At 41.9% G+C, this 24,049-nt stretch overlaps 1 protein-coding gene across 1 annotated transcript in view; it reads left to right on the top strand.

The window, feature by feature from the left end:
* RBM6 (RNA binding motif protein 6) overlaps nucleotides 1–24,049 on the top strand; it is an 83,700-nt gene extending 59,651 nt beyond the window's left edge. Inside the window, exons 7-21 of the mRNA XM_068982959.1 lie at nucleotides 7,341–7,415; nucleotides 11,840–11,900; nucleotides 13,979–14,245; nucleotides 14,629–14,789; nucleotides 15,615–15,712; nucleotides 16,387–16,429; nucleotides 16,570–16,651; nucleotides 16,876–16,961; nucleotides 17,674–17,820; nucleotides 18,137–18,232; nucleotides 19,321–19,581; nucleotides 20,603–20,677; nucleotides 21,360–21,457; nucleotides 23,015–23,144; nucleotides 23,884–24,049. Of these exons, the coding sequence (XP_068839060.1) occupies nucleotides 7,341–7,415; nucleotides 11,840–11,900; nucleotides 13,979–14,245; nucleotides 14,629–14,789; nucleotides 15,615–15,712; nucleotides 16,387–16,429; nucleotides 16,570–16,651; nucleotides 16,876–16,961; nucleotides 17,674–17,820; nucleotides 18,137–18,232; nucleotides 19,321–19,581; nucleotides 20,603–20,677; nucleotides 21,360–21,457; nucleotides 23,015–23,144; nucleotides 23,884–24,009 (1,806 nt within the window). The 3' untranslated portion in view covers nucleotides 24,010–24,049. The remainder of the gene's footprint in view (nucleotides 1–7,340; nucleotides 7,416–11,839; nucleotides 11,901–13,978; nucleotides 14,246–14,628; nucleotides 14,790–15,614; nucleotides 15,713–16,386; nucleotides 16,430–16,569; nucleotides 16,652–16,875; nucleotides 16,962–17,673; nucleotides 17,821–18,136; nucleotides 18,233–19,320; nucleotides 19,582–20,602; nucleotides 20,678–21,359; nucleotides 21,458–23,014; nucleotides 23,145–23,883) is intronic.

Here is a 24,049-nt window from a genome sequence, read left to right as displayed (position 1 = left end):
CCTTTTGACAGGACAAAACACAAAGTTGGAACTATCCTAAAAAAGTCTAGACATGCCTGCTATTCTGTGTGCTGGAAACTTCAGGATGTTTCCTGACACTGCTCAAACTTCTCCCCTTTTTAATATGTCCCCCCCCCCCCCAGTTTTTCTTAAAAACAGAAATTTTTATTTATATGATCACTTCCCTTGGTTATTCTGGTGATCGTCAAACAAATAAAAGGGATACCTTTTAATATACTAGATGGTGTATCCTTAGGTCTTGAGAATATTTCAAAGCATCCAAAGGTTAAGTGTGTGTTAGATTTCTAGAGCATACAGGTTTGAGCAGGAGGGTTCCTTGATGGCCGGAGGCTGTGCCTTTGTAACACTTGATAGTACCTCTAGCTGGGATAGTGTTAGAGACTTCCTGGCTTTGTCTCCTCCCAAGCTCCTGGATTTCTGCCCTGTGCAGAGATCATTCCCTTATCCTCTAGACATATCTGCTGTGGTAGCAGCCATGATACTACAGCTCAGCAGATGTTGCTTCCTCAGTATGGACCAATTTAACCTGGGCATGTCTTCATGTGACAAGCCATCCCTTATTATTAGGGGCTGAGGTTTGATAATTCTATGTTATTTGTGTGTGAGAAGGAGTAGATCTAAAAGAGTGAAGGATCCTGTCCCAGCGAACCTTCTGACTTGACGCTTGCATTGTTGGTCTTGTTGCTTCTGTCAGTGTGGCACGGGGTCTGTGGCTTTTTGACTAAGAAATAAAGAATGGTGGGTGGTTGCTTTGCTGTAGTTGAACAGTGTGTGTTCAGAAATCTGGCAGCTTTGTATTTTATTCATCTTCTCGGGGTCCTGTTTCTGCAGAAAGTGTGTCAGCTGGGTTCTCTGAAATGTCTGAGCCTAGGACATTGAAGCCAGAGAGGCTAATAGAGACTGCTTTCAAGAGAGCTGAGGTCCTTGGGTGGGAGGTAGGAGATAAAGAGCCAGGAGAAACGATCTCTTTTCATTGGTGAGGCCGGAAGAATAGCTGCTGCTGATTCTTTGGGGGATGCCTGGGGAACATTGTACGGCTTTCGTGGTGGGCTCAGCTGTGTGGCCTGTGCAATGTCTTAGGACTTGTGGGCTTTATCTACTTACTCTCTTGGCTGTTCCTGCTACCTCCAGTTGTCAGCTCTGAAAGAAAAAGAAATGAGAGAAACGGTTTGAATGTTATTCAGCAAACAAAATAAGAAGCTTGATGTTTTCCACAGCTATTTTAGAAACTTCCTTTTCTTCCCCTACAGTGACTCTGTTTAGAGACCTAGACAATGAAGCTTGAGTATATGTCGAATTTAAGGTCCGCTTTTCCCAGAAGGAAAGAGCCAGGGGAACTAGAACAGCAGTTATCTCCGAATAGGAAAGAATAAAATGGAGGTTATGGAAGCCTGAATTCTGAAAGGAATTCTGAGCATCAGTAAGCTATGTTCCACAAAGATCTAGGTCATATCTCTATTTGGAAATTAATAATTGATTAACGAGGGAAATCTTAACTGAGGTCTTTATAAATATTGGCTGAAATGTTGTTCTAAACCATGCAAAATGATAACAAACTGAAAGCTTCAAAAACGATTTGCATCTTAGTGGTTCGTAGTTGTTGATTATTCTCAGTACTGTTAGCTGGAGCTTGTAAATCGTTTCTTTGTGGTGAAGGAATTTGCTGAGTGCCCCATCTGCCTGGCAGTAACAAGCCTCATCTTCTAACAAGGAAAGAAAAGACTTTTGGCTGTTTTGCTCATTTAATTTATTTGATTTTTCATTTATTTGTTTGTTTATACTTTGCCTCTTTGTTTTTGCCTCAGATGACTTAGAATGGGAGAGTCTCATGTATTCCCTGGTAGACGAGTTGATTTCTTCCTAAGTCTTCCTGGAGCTAAGTATGACATCATCTCCAAAACTGCAGATCACTGATTTTCTTTGACAATGACAGAGGCATTCTCTGGAGGAACTGGAATCTCACTTTAAAATCCACAGAAGAATGGCAGGGAGTGGTGGTGGAGTGGACGGTTTATATTCACAGCACCAAATGCCTGTGTTGGGACCTGTGTTGTGTTCCTGGAGCAGAGTTCATCTTGAGACCTTACTTCCACTGAGGCTGAGCCTGGTCGAAGCACAGTCCAGCCGTATGGCTTCAGAGAACACAAATAAGGTTTTAGTTTTATTGTGATACAAATTGTTTCCTTTTAGGAAATGATAGGTAAATTGGTCAGGTAGTAAAATAGTGTTATTAAGGAGCATTTTAGAAAATGTTTGTTGTGCTTTCGTCTGGACAAGAAAAGATATTAAGATAAGTCACTGCCCAGAGGGTATTATCTCCTTGCTCCTGTCTTATTTGGACCCTCAAGTTCGATTCTGTTTCTAGCGGAGTTCCGTTCAGGACCTCACCTCGTGCTTGCTCGGAGGGCGCGTTGGCTCCTGTCAGGTGAAAGGCCATTCTAAGCAGAAGGTACTCTGGAGTCAGTGGACCAAGCTAAGGTTGTCACAGAGCATTCTGTGTAGTTTCATCAGGGTTCTTGGCCTCTCCTTCCTTCCTGTCCTTTGCTCTTTCTGACTCGTTTTGGTTTTGGCCTTTGAGAATACTTAGTTTTACAAGATGTTGGAGCTGTTACATATCCTTGTACCAGAAAGAATGAGTCTAGCTGCTTTCCGAAAGATTTCTACAAAAAAGCTTCCCTTTTATGCTGCGGGGAGTGACATACGAGCAGCCCTCCTCATGCACAGGTCTGCATCCGTAGACACAGAGGGCCAGCTCTACTACACCATCTGTGCCAGACTGCAGCCTCCTGGGATTGTGGCATCCGTGGGGTCCCAGAACCAGTCTCCAGTGGTTATCGAGAGAGGACTGTACATCTGTGTTAAGCCTGTCGTTTTGTTCCTCCTGATTTATTATTTCTGCAGGTCCATTTGATTGTTGTTATTGAAATTCCTTGTAGAGTACCAGTTAGCAGCCAACTTTGTCCTAGACACAGCACCTAAAGTAATCATAGGTGCTTTAAGCACATTAAGAATACCTTGAGCAGGCCAGTTTGGAGGACCGGCAACACTATCAGGATCTTTGTGACAGTTTCTCTAAAAATTCCTGTGGTGCCATTGCCTGTGAATTTCTTTAGACACTAGCTTATGCACTTTTTCATGAGAAGCCACCTTGGTGGTGTGTCAAGTGTTAAGAGTTAGCTGACACTCTGGAAGTTTAAAAACAAAGAAAAGCAAGATGGTGAAAAGAAAACCTGCTGTTTGGTCCCATGTATATTGCTAACTAGCTCTATAATCCTGAACAGACTGCTCTGTATCTCAGTCATACTTTCCCATGGGGAAATAGATTTTATATATCCCCTATTTGCAAGGATCGATCAAGGTGACATTCGTGAAGAATGCCTTTGTAAACTATAATTGCTTTGTGAATAAAGATTACTATTGCTGATAGTACCAGTTTTCAACCACCAGTAACCTGATTTTCCCATCCTGTGCTTGGAAGAAGCACAAATCTACAAAGAGGGCTTGCTGATTTTTCAGTGTAAGTCGTATTCACAAGGCTCACATGCTTTCCCCCTGCCTTTGATCCTGCCTGTCTCTCCGTTCTTGAATGGGATGACCTGTTGTGTCACAGCAGCCGTAGTCTCAGTATAAAGTAGAACTGTGACTGCGCTTGTAGGAGATCTTTAACAAAGCCACAGCGCTGCTGCCAGAAATGTTCTTTCATTTCCATTCTCTCCTGTACCTCCTAGTACCTTAAGAATCCTTGGGCTTGGTTATAAACCTGCAAGAACTTAAGGTAGAGTCTCAATTCTCTGACCCAGATTCTTTTCACAGGTCACAAAACGGAGCTATCAGGTCTCCAAAAGCAGCAGAGGAGAAGGGAGATGGAACGTGCTTGTGGGGCTTAGCAGCCCTCAGGCACGGATTATGGCCCCCAGGGTCCCTGAGGCGGACAGCAAGGGCTCGGTTTGCTGCTCAGAAGGTTGATTATCTCTCAGTCCGTGCAGCTTCACATTAAGATGCACTTAGGAACGCATCTGTGTGACTTGGTCAAGTAAGGGCTTTCAGTTTAGGAGGATTCAAGCAGGTTTTAATCTAATTTAAGCCTAATCTTCAACGACTGAGAAAGGGCATGGGTGTCTTTGGTTTTACTTTCAAATATATGATGGTACCAGATGGAGCCAGATGTGATTAGTCATACTTGCAGTCTTCATGGGGTTGCTTTAGGAGCCTTAATAAACAACCCACTAATTCAAGTGATTAATAAAATTTCTAGTGTGTGAATGAAGATGGTAGGTATTAGACAATGAAATGTGGACAACCAAACAGTGATGAAATCACCCTACCCAGCTCCCCACAGGTTGTTTCCCTAGGAGACGCTGGCGGATCTTGACTCTATGAAACCTGAAGAAAAGACCTGACAAGCATGGGGGGAGTGCAGCATATGTCACGCCTGTGTTTGGTATATCTGAGCAGCTGATATATGATAGCAACTGGGGAATCAGATCATAAGTCAACCATTTGACTTTGTTCTGTGTCTGTTTATCCTTATTCAAACAATTGGCTGTTTTTCAACAGTGATGGCTTTCACAACCGTTTTGTATTCCTTAGCAGTGGTCTCTGGTAGCCTTATATCTAGCCATGTGCAGGTGGAAAAGAAAGGGCCATCTTAGTTGTAGATAGAGGAACCTGAAAAATAAGAGATGGTGCATGGGGAATTCCCTGGTGGTCCAGTGGTTAGAACTCTGTGCTTCCATTGCAATGGGCACAGGTTTAATCCCTGGCCAGGGAACTAGGATCCTATAAGCTCTGCAGTGCAGCAAAAAAAAAAAAAAAATTATACATGGCCTTTTTAACATGAGTTGAAGGTGATCTCCAATTGATCCTCTATGAGTACTCCTAGCAGGGGGAGTTCCCTACCCTTGGCAGAAAGTCCTCAGAGGCTCCTGGAACATCCATCCATATTTGTTATCTGAGAAGTAGAATGTGCTCCTTGCCTTAGGAATTCCTGAATCTACTGATGCCTCCAAGTGGTGAAATCAGAGTTTGCAGACTGCTATTCACAGTAATGCCTTGTTCTGAAGGCACTGTTCACTGTTCAGATAGCATCCCACATATTTTATGGATGGATATATAGAGGTGCACTATGACAGCAGAACCTTTCTCCAGAGCTCCTGTGTGCTGAGTACTCCAGTCTTCCAGGCATAGTTGGATGCATTCAAGTCTTTTTTTTTTTTTTTTCATTCCATAAATGCTTCTTAAGTTCCTTTTCTGTACTAAGTCGTGGGCTGACTACTGATAACAAAAGACCAGCAAGATTTAGCCTGGTTGATCAGATACGGTCCAGCAATTGAAAACTAACACTAAAGGCTGTAATGAAAATATAGGTTCTGACAGGCAGTGACCCTGCCCTTATGAAAGCTTAGTCTTTCAATAGATTGAAATGGGGTATGAAATATTAACCCCTGACAAGCAAGTGAGAAATACACTTATTAAGCCTAACTATATCCCATGCTAAGCACTTGCAATGAATTAATTCATCTTGATAACCACCTTGTAAGGTATACATACTATTATTCCTACTTTACAAATAGAGGAAACTGAAGCTCAGAGAAGTTAAGGACCTTGCTAAAGGTCATGGAGTAGAGGCAGGATACAAATTTAGGGAACTTGACTGAGAGTCCATACTCTTAAATGACTTAAATGACACACTGCCTCTGGATGGAAGGATACCATCTTGACCAACCTGCTATATGATAGGGCGTGGCAGAGTGATAATCCCCTGACCCTCCTTGTCTGCACAGCTGTCTCTCTTTCCTATATTGGCTCCTTGGGCAGCTTACCTAACCATCAGAGTGAGCAGGAGTTGCCAAATGTAGCCTGTATTCACTTACCTACAGCCCTAGAAGTTAATCTGACTCTGCCTTTGACAAGCTAGGTGTCCTTGCCTCTCTGAGCATGTTTCCTCATCTGTGAAGTAGAGACAATGATCATGGGATCATTTAGGGGTTAAAGAAGATAACAACACAGTCTTTGCCTCTGAGTAAGCACTTCAAGTTGGTTAGCAAATTTTTGTTATCATCATCCTCTGGTCTTGAGAGCAAACCACGAAACAGTTTCTCAGAGACCAGATTCTAAGACCTAGGTAGGCGGGCAGGTTTTTTTTTTTTTTGGTTTTGACAAGACAATAATTTTATTCTGTGTATTTCTCTTGACTCTTTTGGTGTGAAAAGCAGAGAGGTAAAGCATTATTTGACAGATGTATGGATTCAAGCAAGAAACTGAGGTGCAATTGCAAAGAAATGCCTTGTATAACTCAGAGCCCTGTCTGAGGAGACACAGAGGACCCTAGAGGGCGGAGAATGAACACAGCGCAGGGGCTAGTTCCAGAGTCGCATCCTCGGTTAGTTCACTTGCAAGTGTGGGTGAGGGTCCCTGGTCATTAGGCAGAGATTTTTTTTTCCCCTCTGCTCTAACACCTATCTGCTGTCTAGTGTTTATTAAACAAAATTTATTTCATTTTTCTTGGTGTGAAAGAATTCGTGTCTTGTCCAAAATGCAGAGGCAAAGGAGCTCTGTAACTGCAGGCTTGTTGAACCCCTTTTCCCCACCTGTTCCTGTGCCAGAGTTTGCCAAAGTGTTCACTTGCCAGCTGTTGCTCCTCACTTCTCACGGCCAGCTCACTCCGAAGACTCAAGCCGCAGTGACACGGCCGTTTCTGCCGCCGCCACCACCAGCAGCAGCCACTAAGTTTCCTGCTCTAAGGATGTGACCTGCCGTGAAGCTTTCACAGTCCTCTTTCATTCCTGTCTTCAGTGTTGTATCTCTTTCTTTTGGTGCTTTTGCCATGCAGCAGTATTGCAAAAAAAAAAAAAAAAGTTTTCAGGCACCAAAGTGAAGAGCCCTTACTACCTTACCATAGGGATTTGAGTTAGCTATGGCAAAGAAGGAAATTGAGAGGGCTCCTTGTGCCTCTGTGCTGAGCAGGAAGGAGTTTGCTTCTTGACAGTGTGCTAGCTCCCTAGCCAGGTGGAGGACTTGCTGGGTTGTATGACCTCTGGAGGAATATAAAAAGAAAGACAGTGCCCCCAACCCACAGGAGCCAAGGCTGGAAGACCGATCTCACCTTCTCCCACTCCCTTTCCCTAAGCTTAAGCTTGCTCTGCCAGCAGACACTGCCCCAAGACCGTGGCTTATAACAGCCATTTCCTTTTGTCTATGAATAAGCTCACTCTTTGTAAAATGTTTCAGCTTGGGGGACTGGAAAGGCTCTCTTGTGCCTTCCTGTCTCTTCATTTCTCCAAGGGTTAATGTTGATGGCTCTGTCTTTGTCTTCACAGGGAACTCTAATGATCCATGACAAAGAGGTCACACTCGAGTATGTACCAAGCCTGGATTTTTGGTACTGCAAGTGGGTGAGTGCCCAGATTTCTTCTCTTTAGAAGTAAGGATCCAGCGTCATAGTTCCTCCGTGTTTCCAGGAATGCTGCCTGGTGCATTATACATTGCCAAGGGCAAAGTTCTTCTTTCTTGGTTCACTTCAAATGAACTGGAGGTCAGGGCAAGGTCATCCCAGCTACTGCCTGTGGCCATAGAGGTTTCAAGGCCTGTAGGTGGAGACCTTTTTTCCCAGGGACATATGCCATGTTTTTGTTGATTTTGAACTGAAAGAAAGACAGTCCCTTGATTTAAAGCCTACCCCCAGTTACCTTTCCTGGGAGTGGTTAAAGAGGATTTACTAATACTTCAAAAAATCTATATACAGAGGCTGGATCTGTGAGAGGTATAAATTTTTTTTTTTTTTTTATATTCAGGGGTTTCCAAGGATATAGAACTTCAGGTAACGTAGTATTTGTCCCCTGTTTAACTTCATATTCTTCTTGAACGATATATTTAAAGATTTTAGGTTATACTCTTTTTAGATGTCCAGTTTGATTGCAAATGAGTGTGAATATACATTTTATCATTTTTCATCGGGCTATTAGTTTCAAAGTAAGTTTGGAAAGTCTGTAAAGTTTCTGAACCAAGATTCACTAAAAATATTGTAGAACTTGATAAAATTAAGTAATGGCTTTAGCTTGACATTTTGAAATACAATTTAAATAGATATAGTTGTCATTCACCAAAGCATTAATAGTTCATGGATATATACCATAAGCTGTCAATTTAGAAAGAAAGACATTTAATTATTTTTTAAATAGTTTGCTGTTTTAACCATTTTAAAGCATGTAATTCAGTAGCTTTCAGTACTTTCACAGTGAAGTGCAATCACCAACACTAATTCTAGAACTTTTTCTTCACCCTGAAGGAAACCCTGTATCTATTTAACAGTCATTCCCCATTCCCCTTTCATTGAGTTTCTGGAAACCACTATTCTGTTTGTATCTCTGTGAATGTGCCTATTCTGAACATTTTACATAAGTAGAACCATGTATTATGTGACCTTTTGTCTGCCTTCTTTCACTTACCGTGTTTTCAGGGTTCATCTGTGTTAGAGTGTGTATCAGTATTTCATTTATTTTTATGGCTGAATAATAAATGGGCATGCCACGTTTTGTTTATTCATCAGGCAATGGACATTTGCATTGTCTCCATTTCTTGGCTATTGACAATAAGAATACCATGAATATTTAGGAACAAGTTTTTGTTTGAAAGCCTGTTTTCAGTTCTTTTGGGTTTATGCCCAAGAGTAGAATTGTTGGGTCATATAGTACTTTCATGTTTTAACTCTTTGAGGAGCTGCTGAACTTTTTTTCACAGAAAGCAGCTGCACAGTTTACATTCCCATCAACAGTGTCTTAAGGGTTCCAGTTTTTCCACATCCTTGCCAACATTTATTTTCTTCCCCCTCAAACCGCCCCTCCCCCCTGCCTTTTTTTTGGTAGTAGCCATCAAACTGTTTAACAACCACTAGTGGGTGTGATGGAGAAGGCAGTGGCACCCTACTCGAGTACTCTTGCCTGGAAAATCCCATGGACTAAGAAGCCTGGAAGGCTGCAGTCCATGGGGTCGCTGAGGGTCGGACACGACTGAGCGACTTCACTTTCACTTTTCACTTTCATGCATTGGAGAAGGAAATGGCAACCCACTCCAGTATTCTTGCCTTGAGAATCCCAGGGACAGGGGAGCCTGGTGGGCTGCCGTCTATGGGGTCGCACAGAGTCGGACACGACTGAAGTGACTTAGTAGTAGTAGTAGTGGGTGTGAAATAGTATTTCATCTTCATGATCGTGATACTGATTTGCAGTTCCCTAATGATTAGTGATGTTGAGCATCTTTTCTTGTGTTTGTTGCCACTCGTGTATCTTTTGGGGGAAAATGTGTATTTAGGTCTTCTGCCGATTTTTAAGTAGGTTGTTTGTCTTTTTCTTAAGTTGTAAGAGTTCTTCTTGGCAATTCCCTGGTGGTCCAGTGGTTAGGACTCAGCACTTTCACTGTGGTGACCCAAATTCAGCCCCTGGTCAGGGAACTTATGAGCCATAAACTGTGCAGATTAAAAAAGGTCCCGCCCCCACCAAAAAAGGCTGTAAGAGTTCTTTATATATTCTGGATGTTAATCCTTTATCAGATATGGTGGTTTAGGTCACTGAGTTGTGCCTGACTCTTGTGACCCCATTGACTATAGCCCACCAGGCTCCTCTGTCCTTGGGATCCTCCAGGCAAGAATACTGGAATGGGTTGCCATTTCCTTCTCCAGGGGATCTTCCAGGCCCAGGAATCAAACCCAGGTCAGATAGGGGATTTGCAAATATTTTCTACCATTCTATATGTTGTTACTGTGTGTTACTTTCTTGATAGTATCCTTTGATATACAGAGTTTTTTTAATTTTGATAAAATGAATTTTATCTGTTTTTTTTTTTTTTCTTCTGTTGCTTGCCCTTTGTTTGGTATCATGAAAGTATTGCTAAAGCCAAGGTCTTGAAGATGTATCCTTATGTTTTCTTCTAAGAATTTGATAGTTTTGTCTTTTAAATATATTTGGACCTTTGATCTATTTTGAGTTAATTTTTGTTCAGGATATGAGTTAAGGGTCCATCTTCTTTGGAATGTGGATATTCCGTTTTCTGTGAACCATTTATTGAATTAACTATTATTTCCCCATTGAATAGTTCTGGTACTCTTGTTGGAAATAATTTGCCCATAGATGTATAGATTTAGTTATATAGACTTTCAGTTTTATTCTGTTGATCCATATATCTGTTCTCATGCCAGTACCACATTGTTTTGATGATTGCAGCTCTGTAGTAAGTTTTGGCAGTTGCAAAGTGTGAGTCCTTCAGTTTTGTTCCTTTTCATTGTCTTGGCTACTCAGTGTCTCTTTACACTTTGCTATAAATTTGAAGATGATCTTTTCCATTTCTGCAAAAAGGCCATTAGAATTTTGAGAACATTTTGTGTTTATGTAGTGATTGTCTCTACATCTTGGAATTATGAGTGATTTTTTTATAATCAGAGCTGGAGGGAGCTAGCATTAAAGAGAAATTTTTGAACTCTATTTTCCGTTAAGCAGCAAAAAAAAAAAAAAAAGATGTTGGTATCTGATGTCAGAATTATGCAACTGTTGCCAAGGATGTTGCTTGAAAGAGCAGAATGGCTTGGTTAGATTGTCCCCTAAAATATCAGGCCACTCTTTTAGCTATTTCAGGGGTATTTTGTAATTTCTGTGCTCCTCTGGAAGGATTGAACTGCCAGTCCTGCATATGGGATCTTTGGCCTGAAAAAAAAATTCATAGCAGTAGTAGTCATAATAGCCAAGAAGTGGAAACAGCCTTAATGCTCATCAGCTGACAAATGGATAAACTAAATGTAGTATAGCCATACATTGGAATACTATTTGGCAATAAAAAGAAATGAAGTACTGATCAGTGCTGCAGCATGAATGAACTTAAAAATACTATGCCAGACACAGAAGATCAATTCTGTGGGACTGAAGGTAAGAATGGAAGATGACTGCACTAGGTTTTTCTTTGGGGGATGAAGAAAATGTTCTAAAGTTAAATTTTGGTGATGATCTTACTGTATATAGATGTACTAGAAATCCTTGAATAGAACACTTAAAACTGATCAATTTTATGGTGTCTAAACTATAGCTACCTAGGTTAGGATCATAACTCCCCCACTTAAAGCTCTGCTGTGCGATCTTCCCACAGTATCTATAGGGGACAGATTCCCTATATTTTGGTATCAAAATCCACAGATGCTCAAGTCCCTTATATAAAATGATTTTGTATTTGCATATAACCTAGGCACATTCCCTGATATACTTTAAATCATCTCTAGATTACGTATAGTAGATAATACAATGTAAATGCTCTGTAACACTTCTAACGTCCTCAGAACAGCTACCAGAGGTGCTACCTGTGGATCTTCTCCTTCCACGCCCTTGTTAAAATCAGTGTTTGAGAAAGGAATTGATCACTGAATTCTTCTTGGTTCCAGCCACGCCTGAATCGGGCCATCATAACCAGTTCAGGATCAGATTTTTGGGTGCAGGCTGAGTAGTCACAGCCTTAGGACAGAATCTCCTATAAATCACTTAATAGTCCATTTTCCTTAGTTAAGTTTACTTCCGGGAGAAATCTTTGTCCAGAGCAAAGGCATCTGGGCTGCTCAAAGGTCCAGCCAGATACCCTGTTAGAGGCAGCTCTCAGACAGCAGCTCACCGGATTCTGTGCCAGCTCTGATGAGTAGAGGATATCAGAATGGTTAGGTTTTATGGGAATCTGGTATATGGCTTATTTCTTTCATTTTTGGCAGTTGTCACTGTGTTATATATATAAGGTTAAAAAAAATTTTTTTTTTTTTGGTCAAATTGAATTATTTTCTTTCCCTGTGCAGTGTAAGGCCAGCACTGGTGGACACCGATCTTCATGTTCATTCTGCAAGTGCCCAAGGGAAGGTGAGTGGTGGTAGAGGCAGAGGTGGTAGTTATTATTTTGTACACTGAACATGACAAATTTTCTGCTTTCCTTGGCTTTAAAGAGTCATCATCCCTAAATACAAGTTCATCTGGAAAACTCTTAAAAGTGCTGTGTGATAGCTAACTTTGTGTGACCTGTTAGTAAATAGTTTTGGGTCTCAGAGTTCCGCCAAGGGCAGGAGATGGATTATGGGCTACTTAGCCTGGGCAGCTGACCATAGGTCAGCAGTATTGTTACTTAGGATATTGTTACAGTTTAAGGGTATTAGGTTGAGGAAGAGTCTACATGGCATTCGTCCCTGTGACCCCTCCACCCCTACTTCTTTGAAGTTATTGGGGACAGTTTGCTATTGTTATTGCTTTCTCATTTACATTCTAAACATTTGAGGATCTTAACACAAACACATTCCTTAAAGTAACAGTAAAAGTATAAACAAGACAAAATCAGGATTGAGGGTATGTGTTATTATTAGAGTGATAAACCTACCAGCTTCTCAGTGACTTGATTTTAAAGTTAATTTCTCCTGAGAACCTCTAGGTAAACAGCCTTAAGAGTCTGTCAAAGGCATTTATAACAGTAGTCCTATAACAATGACTGTTACATGCCTCTTTCTGATATTATCCTGTAAGGAAAGCTAGTACCTGACAGTAAAATACAGTTCAGTGCTGGGATCCTGGTAGTCTTCTAGAAGATTTGTTTGTTTCAAGGTTAGACTTTAGTGTGCCTCCAAGGAATGTTCTAGCTGGGCTTTTGGCCTGTAGTGGAGATTCTGCTCTCAAATGAGGGCTATGAAGCAGGTGTTCTGAAAATATCTGTGGGGAGGCTGTATAAGCTCTAGAGTCCAAACCAGCACGTGGGAAGGTGAGTAAATAACTTTCCTATTGACAGATGAGAGATTTTTAGCTTGCTGTATTACTCCAGTTATGCAAAATTGTGTTTTCCCTCCAGAAAGTCATCTTTTCAGTCTGTTCTAACAGATGAATAAATGGGTTATAGAAACCCTTGAGGACCATACCACTAAAATGGTTGAAACAGCTTTAAGCTAAAAACATACGTGGCAGGCATTCACTAGTCGCCTGTCACCACTGTTAAGTAATCTCTACACTGCTCCCATAGAATGTCTTTTTGAGCCACATGACTTCCCTTAAGAATGAATTAACTGTTAAAAAAAAAAAATGCCCCCAATCAACTGGGCACATTATCCTGATATAGAAAGAGATTTGAAATGAATCATTTATATCTTGAAGGACGTTTACCTGTTACAGTTATTGACATGTAAATGAGCCTTGTACAGGTAGGTCTCTTATTACTTTTGCAGGAGACTGGGGGGTCTAGTCTTATAGAATTTGGGCAGCTATTTTAGTACCATAACACTGGAAAAAGAAAGACTCCTAGGCATAGCACATTTGACATAAATGTTTCTAGCAAATTCCTGGAAAGACCATATGTTTAATACTTTTTTCCTAAGATCTGTTCTTATCAGTAGTTATAATAGTAAAAGTCCAGGGTCTCTGAAAGATTTAAATGTTGGGGAAGTGATAAAAAAACTTACTCATAAGATTAAATTTTTTAAATACTTAGTTACTGCTGAAAACTGTTCTATTTACTGTCTTGTTAGCCTTTCTGCTTAAAGTTTGTCAGAGGACTTTTTTTGTAGGGTTTTTTTTTTGTTTGTTTGTTTTTTTACTTTTAAAAATATTCCAGGGAATTCTCTGGTGGACCAATGGCTAAGACTCGGCACTTTTACTGTCATGGTCCAGGTTCAGTCCCTGGGTAGGGAACTAAGATCCTGCAAGCCATACAGCTTGCAGGATATAAGCCAGTTCCCTGGCAGTATAGTGGCTAAGACTCTGAGCTTCCACTGCCAGGGGCACAGGTTCAATCCCTGGTCAGGGAAATAAGATCCCACACGTTGCTCACTGTGGCCAAAAAACCCAAAAATAAAACATTCTAGTGCGAGTATTTGTTGGCAAGTAAGGAGGAACCACAAGAGTAGTGTTTGGGGGATTAAAACCTGTTGGAGATTCTTTTTCTATTTCTGTTCGTCTAATGACAGAAGCTAAGCAAGAATTAGTAACCTACCCTCAGCCTCAGAAAACATCCATACCAGCACTATCAGAAAAACAAGCCAGCCAACCCTCAAGGTCAGCTGATAAGGAATCTGAACCCAAGAAGAGGGAAGAAGGACAAGAACCACGCTTGGGACATCAAAAGAGAGAATCAGAAAGGTATCTGCCTCCTCGAAGGGAAGGATTCACCTTCCGAAGAGACCGAGAGAAGGAGCCATGGTCTGGGGAGACACGCCAGGATGGGGAAAGCAAAAGTAAGTGGTTTGTCAGGGCATGTACCAGTCTGTGACCACCACGGTTGGGGCATAGATGACCTGTACTGTGACTTCCTACACCTCAGTAAAACAGCTCAACCTGATTGTAGACACTATTGTTTTTTGCAGGCCTCGCTGTCAGAATCTGTATCCTCCAACTAGCAAGTTTCTATTCAAATGTAGCAAGGCATAACTTTAGATTTCTAAGTATTGTGAAGAAAAGTGTGAAGTATTTAACTAACATTCTGTTATAGAATCACCCTTGGTAGAACAGGGTAACATCTGCAGTATAAAAAAAAATACACTCAAACTCTGAAGACTTCAAAATTGTAAACCTTTCTCTCTTTCCTTTCTCCTCTCCCATTTGTGCTTGGTTTGTTCAGCAATCATGCTAAAACGCATCTATCGTTCCACTCCACCGGAGGTGATAGTGGAAGTGCTGGAGCCCTATGTCCGCCTTACTACTGCCAATATCCGTATCATCAAGAACAGAACAGGACACATGGGCCACACCTATGGCTTTATTGACCTGGACTCCCACGCAGTGAGTTGCAGTTGTCCATCACGCCCATCCCCCAGGCCCCTCACCCTCTCCTTTCACCCCAGGATGGCCTAGGAACAACTGCCTATGGAAACCTCAAGAAGGTTGGAAGGACTTGACCCTTAAAATTGTCATGTGCCACTTGGCACCATAACCCCTGTTACTGTTTTCTTTGGCTCATTCAGGTGAAGTGACTGCCCTAGAAAGTTGGAACTCTGAGTGGCTTTCCAGGTCTATTTCTTGTCTGGTGGCATTTCAGTTTCCAGTTAAAATAAAGTGACAGCTTAGTCACGTGGAAAATCTGAGTACTGAACCTTTTCAAGATTTTGTTGAATTTTCTAATTTCTTAAAATCATTTTGACCAATCACAGTTTTATGTTTGATGGTAACAGAACATTCACTCTTTTTCCTCAAAGTGTTGCTTTAATAGATTCTTGTGCCTTGAATTTCTAGTTGTGGGGCCCTTTTCCATGTAAGTAATGCGAGGGTAGCAATGAAAATTATGTTTTGCACTCAGAAAAATCACAAGAGACTTTGTAAACTGGATCTGATGCAGTGACAGTTGCAGACTAAAAGAAGAGGATTTGAACTTTTGAAATTGATACTAAGAACTGATGGCTACACTGACCATTATTCTGATCAGTGCTTCATTAAGGGTTGCTTATTTTTGCCAGTGTGCTCTTAGTGTTATAATGATGACCAGAACATAATGGTTAATAAAGGTTTTTTTTTTTTTTTTTTTTTGAGAAGGAAAATCCATGTTCAGTTTTCTTTCATAGTACATGTCCTTTTCTTTCTTTGGGTTCAAATGAGTCTTTGTTTCCCCAGGAAGCTCTTCGAGTAGTGAAAATCTTGCAGAACCTTGATCCACCATTTAGCATTGCTGGGAAAATGGTAGCTGTAAACCTGGCCACTGGAAAACGAAGGTAAAGCAGAGGGATGGGACTCCTTTGTGTTACCCCACTCAGATGTTTGGGAGGCAGCTCTTACCTCTGACTGGAGATACAGATGGTAAAGCAGGCTTTCCCAGTGTAAGTTGCCTCAGATTCACATGTATATTTTCTTTTTCTATGGCTTGCCTTGTTCTTTCTCTAGATTTTTTATTTTTTTTCCTTTTAAATAGTAGTACTGAGTACTTATTTTTTTCCCCCTCTTAACTCTCTGGTCTCTTTGGGCCCCAGGTGATGGTACAGCCTTGGATATGCAAAAAAATTGCAAAATATCCTTGCTCCCTGAAATCCTAAGAAAATGCTGTTCATACCCCCATAGTGCTGGGAAATCTTATTCTTTACTCCTTCACTCATCTTGACCCAGAAGTGGTAACTGGGAAGTGGCAGCATCAGAGAGGCAGGCTTACAGGGAAGGGTCAGCTTTGCTCTGGTACCCTCAACTCAATTGCTGTTTTCCTCCAGCAGATAGTTATACAGGAGTCCCGCTGCTTCTCCCTTCAGGAATCTCTGCATCACCAGACCTGCTATCTGGGTTGATTCCTTTCCGTGCCACTGGGGGAATAGAGTTTCTCAGCAGATCTGTTAGGGTTGGGCACCCCTCAGGTGGCTTTCGGTAGCAGGCTCAAGACATGTTGTGTTGTTTGTTGCAGAAATGATTCTGGGGACCATTCTGACCATATGCACTGCTATCAGGTAGGCTTCAGCAGTTGAGGAGTGCTTTGTTAAGATCCTCAAGTGACTGAAAAAGTGACCTTCAGTTCTCTCTAATGGCTGATTGTTAAGGTAAATGGCTATCCGAAGTTCCATAATTTTAACTTGTTTTTCTGTGATAGGGTAAAAAATATTTCCGAGATAGGCGGGGAGGTGGCAGAAATTCAGACTGGTCTTCCGATGTAAATCGACAAGGACAACAGTGTGAGTAACCTTTGTCTTATTTCTATTGTTCTTTCTAGTTTGATTGCCCATTAATTGAAATGTTGATGGTCACAAAGTTGGCAAGAGAAAGGGGTGCTCACTCAGAGAGCTCCATCTACAGATTTTCGGTTGGCCAGCCTCCTTCTTAGATTGTTCTTGACGAGTCCCCAGCAAGGGCTTCTTTGGACAGGGGCTAACACTGGCTCTGGTTTTATTCCCTCTAGCTTCATCTGACTGCTACATATATGATTCTGCTACTGGCTACTATTATGATCCCTTGGCAGGAACTTACTATGACCCCAATACACAGGTGAGTTTGGGGCTTTGTTATTTTGTAAATCATTCTTTTATATATATATATATATATATTTTTTTTTTAAGATTGATTGATTGATTTTTGGATGTGCTGGGTCCTCATGGCTACGCGAGCTTTTCTCTAGTTGTGGTGAGTGGGGACTACGCTTCATTGCAGCAAGTGGGCTTCTCATTGCAGTGGCTTCTCTTGTTGCCGAGTGTAGGCTCTAGGCATGGGGCTTCAGCAGTTTCAGCTCACAGGCTGTAGATCATGGGCTTAGTAGTTGTGGCGCATGGATTTAGTTGCTCCACAGCATGTGGGATCTTAAGCCAAGAATTGAACCTTTGTCCCCTGCATTGGCAGGCAGATTCTTAACTACTGGACCATAAAGGAAGTCTTTATTTTGGTGTGTATGTTTTGTTTTGTTTTGTTTTTGGTGTTTTTAAATGTCCAGGTTTTATATTGAGTTGTAATTATGTAGGTGGATTTTAAAGATGGTGATCTCCTTGTGACATTACAGGTGAGAACAGTGCTGCTCTTGGGAAAAATGGACAGTGAGTGGTCTGGCTACCTTTTGACCCCTGGAGTGGGTTTTTAGGTTGTTTGGTATGTTTTCCTCTAAGGCAAGAGAGAGAAAGCTGTTTCTTTCCCTCAGAGGAGAACTGTGCTCCTTAGACGTGGAATTTCTGGGAAAGTGAAATGTTCTATAGACTTAACTGTTTTGCAGCAAGAAGTCTATGTACCCCAGGATCCTGGGTCCCCTGAGGAAGAAGACATCAAGGAGAAGAAACCTAGCAGTCAAGGAAAGTCAAGTAGCAAGAAGGAAACATCAAAAAGAGACAGCAAGGAGAAAAAAGACCGAGGAGTCACGCGGGTAAGAGGGCATGGGAACCCTGCTTTCTTTTTGCCACAGTGCACACTAAATGTATATATCTTTCTAGATAGAATAGTAGTAAAGGCTGAAAGAGATAATGTACATAAATGTACCATCTGGTACCTGACATAGGGCAATCACTCAATATATACTAAATGGGATGTGTTTAAACCTTTTTTTATTTTGGAATCACTATAGTAATATCACAGATATTTCACAAATTAAGAGGTTTGGAAAATCAGACTCATTTCAACAGGAGAACTCTAAACCCAGCTTTTATGAGTATCATATAAAAATTACCTGGGATTTTGATCAGTTTCAGGAAAATGCCAGTGAGGGGACAGCTCCCCCAGAAGATGTGTTTAAGAAGCCTCTGCCTCCCACTGTGAAGAAGGAAGAGAGTCCTCCACCAGTAAGGCTAAGCTGATGTGCTGGGCTAGGGCTGGGGCTGATTGCGAATGGGAAAGAAGGTTCAAAGGTTGATGACTCACTTCAGTATTACTGGTCCTGTAGTTCTCTGTGTCTCACAGACAAGGACTCCTCTTGAGTGTGAACATGAGGTGCATTTTCCTGTCTGTTAGCAGGAGTGTTCCTTGAGACTCAGAGACCGTTATCTGTCCTTTTTCTCTCTACCTTGTGCCGTTCCTACCAGACCAGAGAATGCCAGCCATTTTTAAGTTAGAATCTTGATTTTGTTAATTCTTCTCTTCTAAATGACCAAGGAAACATGTTTTCCTGGCCCTAATGTTTTCTACTTTTTGATGCTGCATGAAAACATCTTAAATGTCAAGTGCATGCATATGTCATTTTTATCATTTGCCCGCCAGAGTGAACAAGGCTAACACTGGTACCCGTTTTTTAGATGCCTTAAAAGTGATAGTCTCAAGGTAATCAAAAGTTATTTTGATGCTAGGCCAATGATCATGTATCATTATTTAACATTTTCTATAAACTCATGATAAATACTTTTTGCTGCTCTACATTGTTGATTCAGTTCACTGTAATGTCTATCCTAACCCTGCCTTTGTCTTTACCTTATTCAGGAACTGGATCTATTTACCTGAGTGATTATCCTTTAGTTAGTTTTAGTCCATTGCCTAAATCTCTCTTGCTATAGGGGTTTCTGTGCCCTGGATGAAAGTTGTCTTTTCTCCATGGGTTACAATGTCTCTGCCTCTTTAAAAGTAACTTGTAACTTTTAAACTCTTTCTTTGAGGGCTATGTGAGTTTCCATTTCTCTTCCTTCTCATCACTCTTCTATTGCTAACTTCACTTCTAAGGGAACCTTTCTGGCTTATGTCAGTGGACAAGGAGAAAAATCAAGCTCAAGCCATGTTGCTTCCATCTGGAAGATGAACAGTGTGGTCAGTGGGCCTGTTTTGAACCCAGTTCATTATCCAAACCAAAAGAGAAGAAATGAGATGCCCATATCAGAATATCTAGAAAACATGCCCCAAATACAGGTTGAGGTTGTGTTAATCCCTGGCCTTCTCCTTCCAGCCTAAGGTGATAAACCCTCTGATTGGCCTCCTGGGTGAATATGGAGGAGACAGTGACTATGAGGAGGAAGAGGAGGAGGAGCAGACACCTCCTCCACAGCCCCGCACAGCACACCCCCCACAGCGGGAAGAGCTGACCAAGAAGGAGAATGAAGAAGACAAACTCACTGACTGGAATAAACTGGCTTGCCTGCTCTGCAGAAGGCAATTTCCCAATAAAGAAGTTTTAATCAAACACCAGCAGCTTTCAGATCTGCACAAGGTATTAGGGAATGGGCCCTGGCCTTCTGAACTTTGACTGTCATCGTTGAGCATTACAGTAAAAAGAAGCTTATGCTGTCCTTCTCACTCTTTCTCTTCCCCAGCTCCTCTAATTAAATCATTCTAATTAAAAAATGAGTTGTTTTTCCACCTTTTTGTTCATGAGTGGCTCTGCATTAAGATTGTGCCTAGCTTCAGAAAACTGCATTGTATAGACACAAGGCAAGCAGTATGTCTGGGGTTGAAGCACCAAGGATAGAGGCTGTGCTGAAGTCAGGAGGAGCAGGGGTCATGGAAAAGGACACTCACTTGCTGGGTTTCTCATCTTAGCTCTACTGTTAACCTCACAGTTGGTCTTCAGATAAGGCCCTTTACTTCTCTGATACTTGGTGGCTTTACCTAGTTCCATCTAGCTCTGACAGGGTGCAGTTTTCTCGAAAGGTGAGTCACATTCTGCCATATCTTCATGTAGACACCTTAAGTTTCTTATATATTCCAGAGGGCATTGTGTGGTGAAGCCACATGTGAGGAGTGGGGTACCCTCAAGGAGTACGGGGCTCTCAGAGCAATCTGTTGTTTCGTGTCCTTGGAGTGCCTTTTCATGTTTCTCTCTGGGTGTGAAAGAATGACTAGAGTCAGGATGGCTGGTGATGGTGGCAGTAGGCAGTGCATGTGGGTATTTGGTTTTCTTCAGTGGTGTCTTCAGAGTCCCCTCTCCCATTTTTGCCTTGGATAAAGAGATAAAAACCAGGTTTGTGTCTTCTACATTTCAGGGAGAAGTAGGATAAAATTCTGCCTTGTGCCACAACATGGAACTAATCTGTGTGTCAGAACATGGGTTCCCATTGGTGAGATTAATGCAAGATTTAGGGGTTGCTGCTTCCATAGTACAGTGATCACTTAGGAGAGTTGGCCAGTGAAAGGAGCCACAGTCCTAACACAGCTATCAGAAAAGGCCTAGACACATTGCTCGGACCACTCTTTTTGTAGACCTACACTCAAAGAACTCCTTCTCTTCTCAGCAAAACCTGGAAATCCACCGGAAGATAAAACAGTCTGAGCAGGAGTTAGCCTATCTGGAGAGGAGAGAACGGGAGGTAAGATTTGGTGGCATGTCAGTCCCTTGACCCCAGCTCTTTTAGTTTTCTGGTGTAACATATGCAGGCTGTGTTGAAGATCAAGAACGGAGAAGCCCCAAAAGATGGTGTGTACATTTCTCAAAACTCATCAAACCACGTTAAAGTGGTTTCATTTTTTTAATTTATAAATTGTACCTTGATAAAATTAGTTCCTTCAAAAGTAATGTTAGGGTCTCTGGGTAGGTCACATAACACTCCTCTTTCTTGCCCAGCTTTTAAAATCAATGAAAAAATGTTGGCTTGGGCTGCTGAAATAGCATCTTTTACGGTTAAAAGCCAAGTTGGAGGAAGTAGCTTAGTCTGAGAGCCAAATGGACTTGCTATTTAGGCCACACGATTAGGCGCACTCACTTAGGCAACTACAGGCTTTACTGGCCTATGACGGGTCTTATGTGATTGTTAGGAATCCATCTGTGGAGGCTATCTTTTCCTCAGAAGAGGGGAAGATAACCTGTTCTTCCCAAATTTACCAGTTAAGAGAAGCCACTACTTTCTCATGAATGTTTAAAGTGAGAGATTCCAGGAGTTACCAGTTGAATTCCCTTCTTGTTATAGGAAATACCCAGAATAAAGTGAAACTTTCCCACTCCCCCACCCCCTCAGATGGAAATCTCAGGTCTGTTCTTCTCCTTACCAACAGGGAAGGTTTAAAGAAAGAGGAAATGATCGCAGGGAAAAGCTCCAGTCCTTGGATTCTCCAGAAAGGAAACGCATTAAATACTCCAGGGAAACTGACAGGTAAACTATAAACTCTTCACTCAGCCTACAGCTCCAGGCATAATGATCTCTTTCTCCACCTTGCTGCCTTTTTCTGATTTCAGAGAGAGAGGTTTTTGGGAGCAGGTTCTTTCTGAACTCTTTGAGCATGAGGTTCACCCCAGCCTTTTGACCACCTGTGTTTGCATGAAAGAATCATTGGCTGCTTAGCTGCTCAAAACCAGGGCTGGAGTGGCTGTGGTTGGGAACCCTTCCTCTTCTCATCAGTAATGCTGTATCTCTTTATTAACCTGATAAGAATGTCGCACTCCTGGACTTTTTCTACAGGGAACCTTCATTCTCACATGTATGTCTGTTAGTCACTCAGTCATGTCCGACTCTTTGCAACCCCATGGACTGTAGCCGGCCAGGTTCCTCTGTCTATGGAATTATCCGGACAAGAATACTGGAATGGGTTGCCACATAAGTACTGAATAAGTGGTTGGTTGGTGATATATAATCTGTAGCTTCCTGTGCTTCTTTATGGTCAGAGAGCTCCCAAGTTTTGAGTCCAGAGTTATAAAATTTTCTGATAGCCACTGTGTACAGATACTGCACCGAGTGCAAAGAATATTCAGGGGGATAAGATAAATATTATCTTTGGCTGTCTGAACACAGACTAAGGAAGGCTTCGGTGATAATTTGTCTCAGGGCAGACACAGAAATCCGGTGAGGAAGGGAAGGGCATTTTAGTTGCAGGGAACTGCATGTTTCATGGATGAAAGAGAGAGGTCGTGATGCATTTGAGAAGTTGTACATAGCCTGATGGGCTGAATACTGGGAAAATGTGGTTGAGTGACAAGGAGATGAGGCTGGCTCAGTCCAGTTCATGAAGTCCATGCTGTTTGAACACCTTACTAAGATTTTGTCGTAGGGCAGTAGGAGGTTATGAAATGATTTTAAGTAAGGTGTTGATCTAGTGAAATTTGGGCCGGTCTCTTCATTGGTAAGTGAAAGAACTAGTAGCCAGGATAGAATATGCCTCTGGGGGAAAGGTCATGATTTAGCATTATGTTCATGGCTGTTCATAGTCTGGATCAAGCAGCCTTTGGTCAGCTCCTACCGCTTCTCTTGTGGGCAAGTTGTATTCTTTCACTTTTCCCTGCTTGTGTCCTCCTTTCCTCCCATGCTTTTTCTAGCTCACAAGCTCATCATTCATTGAGAACCTGTTCAGGTATACCCTTTTGTTAGAATTCCTCATTTGTGATGATACCCCTTCAAGTTTGTGATTTTTTTATTTCCATAATAGATAAGTACTGCCGTCCCATCCATGGCTGAGCTCTTCAATGTGCTATAAGCATCTGTTGACATATTATCCTTCTCACATCCTTCCCCATGAACAGGGTCAGGTCTTAGTCTCTGTATCCAGGACAAAGCTGGTTTCATAGAGAGCAGGCACTGAAAGATACTGTTTAATATGCTTTTTTTTTTTTTAACTGTTTAATCTTAAGAGGAGGCATGTCTGAATCAAAAGGACAGAGGTTTTTTTGGGCTCACAAGCATATCACTGGAATCTTAGTATGTATGCTTCTTTTGCAGCGATCGTAAGCCTGTTGGTAAAGAAGGCATCGACAATAGCAGCAAAGGAGGCTATGTCCAACAGGCCACTGGCTGGAGGAAGGGGGCAGGCCTCGGATATGGCCATCCAGGATTGGGTTCGGCGGAGGAGGTGAAATAGTTTCCATCTTGTTAGGGGTGTCATGAACCTGGCATATACCTAGCTTCCTCTCATTCTGTGGCCCACAACTATGTCCCAGCCTATTAGGTGGGCTTTCTCCACCACTGGCAAAGAACTTGAGAGCTGAGAAGGCTGTCAGTCTTTATTCCTAGGTTATAGCTAGGCATGCTAGGCTCTTTGCAGTTTGATTGGTGATGGGAAGCAGAGAGAGAAGTTGGAGTGGGGCTCATTTTACTGTTACAAAGAGGAAGACATGGGGTAGCATGGGAATCAGGCCGTTTGAGAGTGAAGAATAATTTGGTGAAAAGAACCAGGAACCAGCAATAGAAGGTATAAAGGCATCTCAGAGAGGAATTGTCATCAGAGGTTTTTGATGGCTAAAGTTTGAGGAGCATGATATTAGTCCTGGTTCTCATGAAGGGCCTCACCCCTCATGTTTCAAGAAAAGAAGATAGAAAAGGTGATACAAGGGAACAGTGCCCATTTTGTGTTGTCTTAGTCCCCGTCTGAAAATGCCAAGTATAAGAGGTTGGCTTCTCATATTGCTGGTGTTGAATCCTGAAGTCATGGTGTCACCATCCTTCTTATTCATCTTGAGTGTTTATTAATTAAGCATTCTTTAAAAATTCTCCTGTATCTTGCTCTCCTTACTAGTCCAGAAATGTTAAAGACCAGCCCTGAAGCTAATTAATTTACAGAGCCCACTTCAATGTTTGTCTTTGTTCTACAGACTGAAAGTCGGATGAGGGGTCCCAATGTGGGAGCTCCAGGAAGAACGAGCAAGAGACAGTCCAATGAGACTTACCGAGATGCTGTGCGAAGAGTCATGTTTGCTCGGTATAAAGAACTCGATTAAAGAGTGGAGACAAGTCCCATAGGACACAACCTCCTTCTTG

This window comes from Capricornis sumatraensis, chromosome 10 (genome assembly GCF_032405125.1).
Source record: "Capricornis sumatraensis isolate serow.1 chromosome 10, serow.2, whole genome shotgun sequence".
NCBI classification, from domain to species: Eukaryota; Metazoa; Chordata; class Mammalia; order Artiodactyla; family Bovidae; genus Capricornis; species Capricornis sumatraensis.
This window is presented reverse-complemented; position numbering and strand designations above follow the sequence as displayed.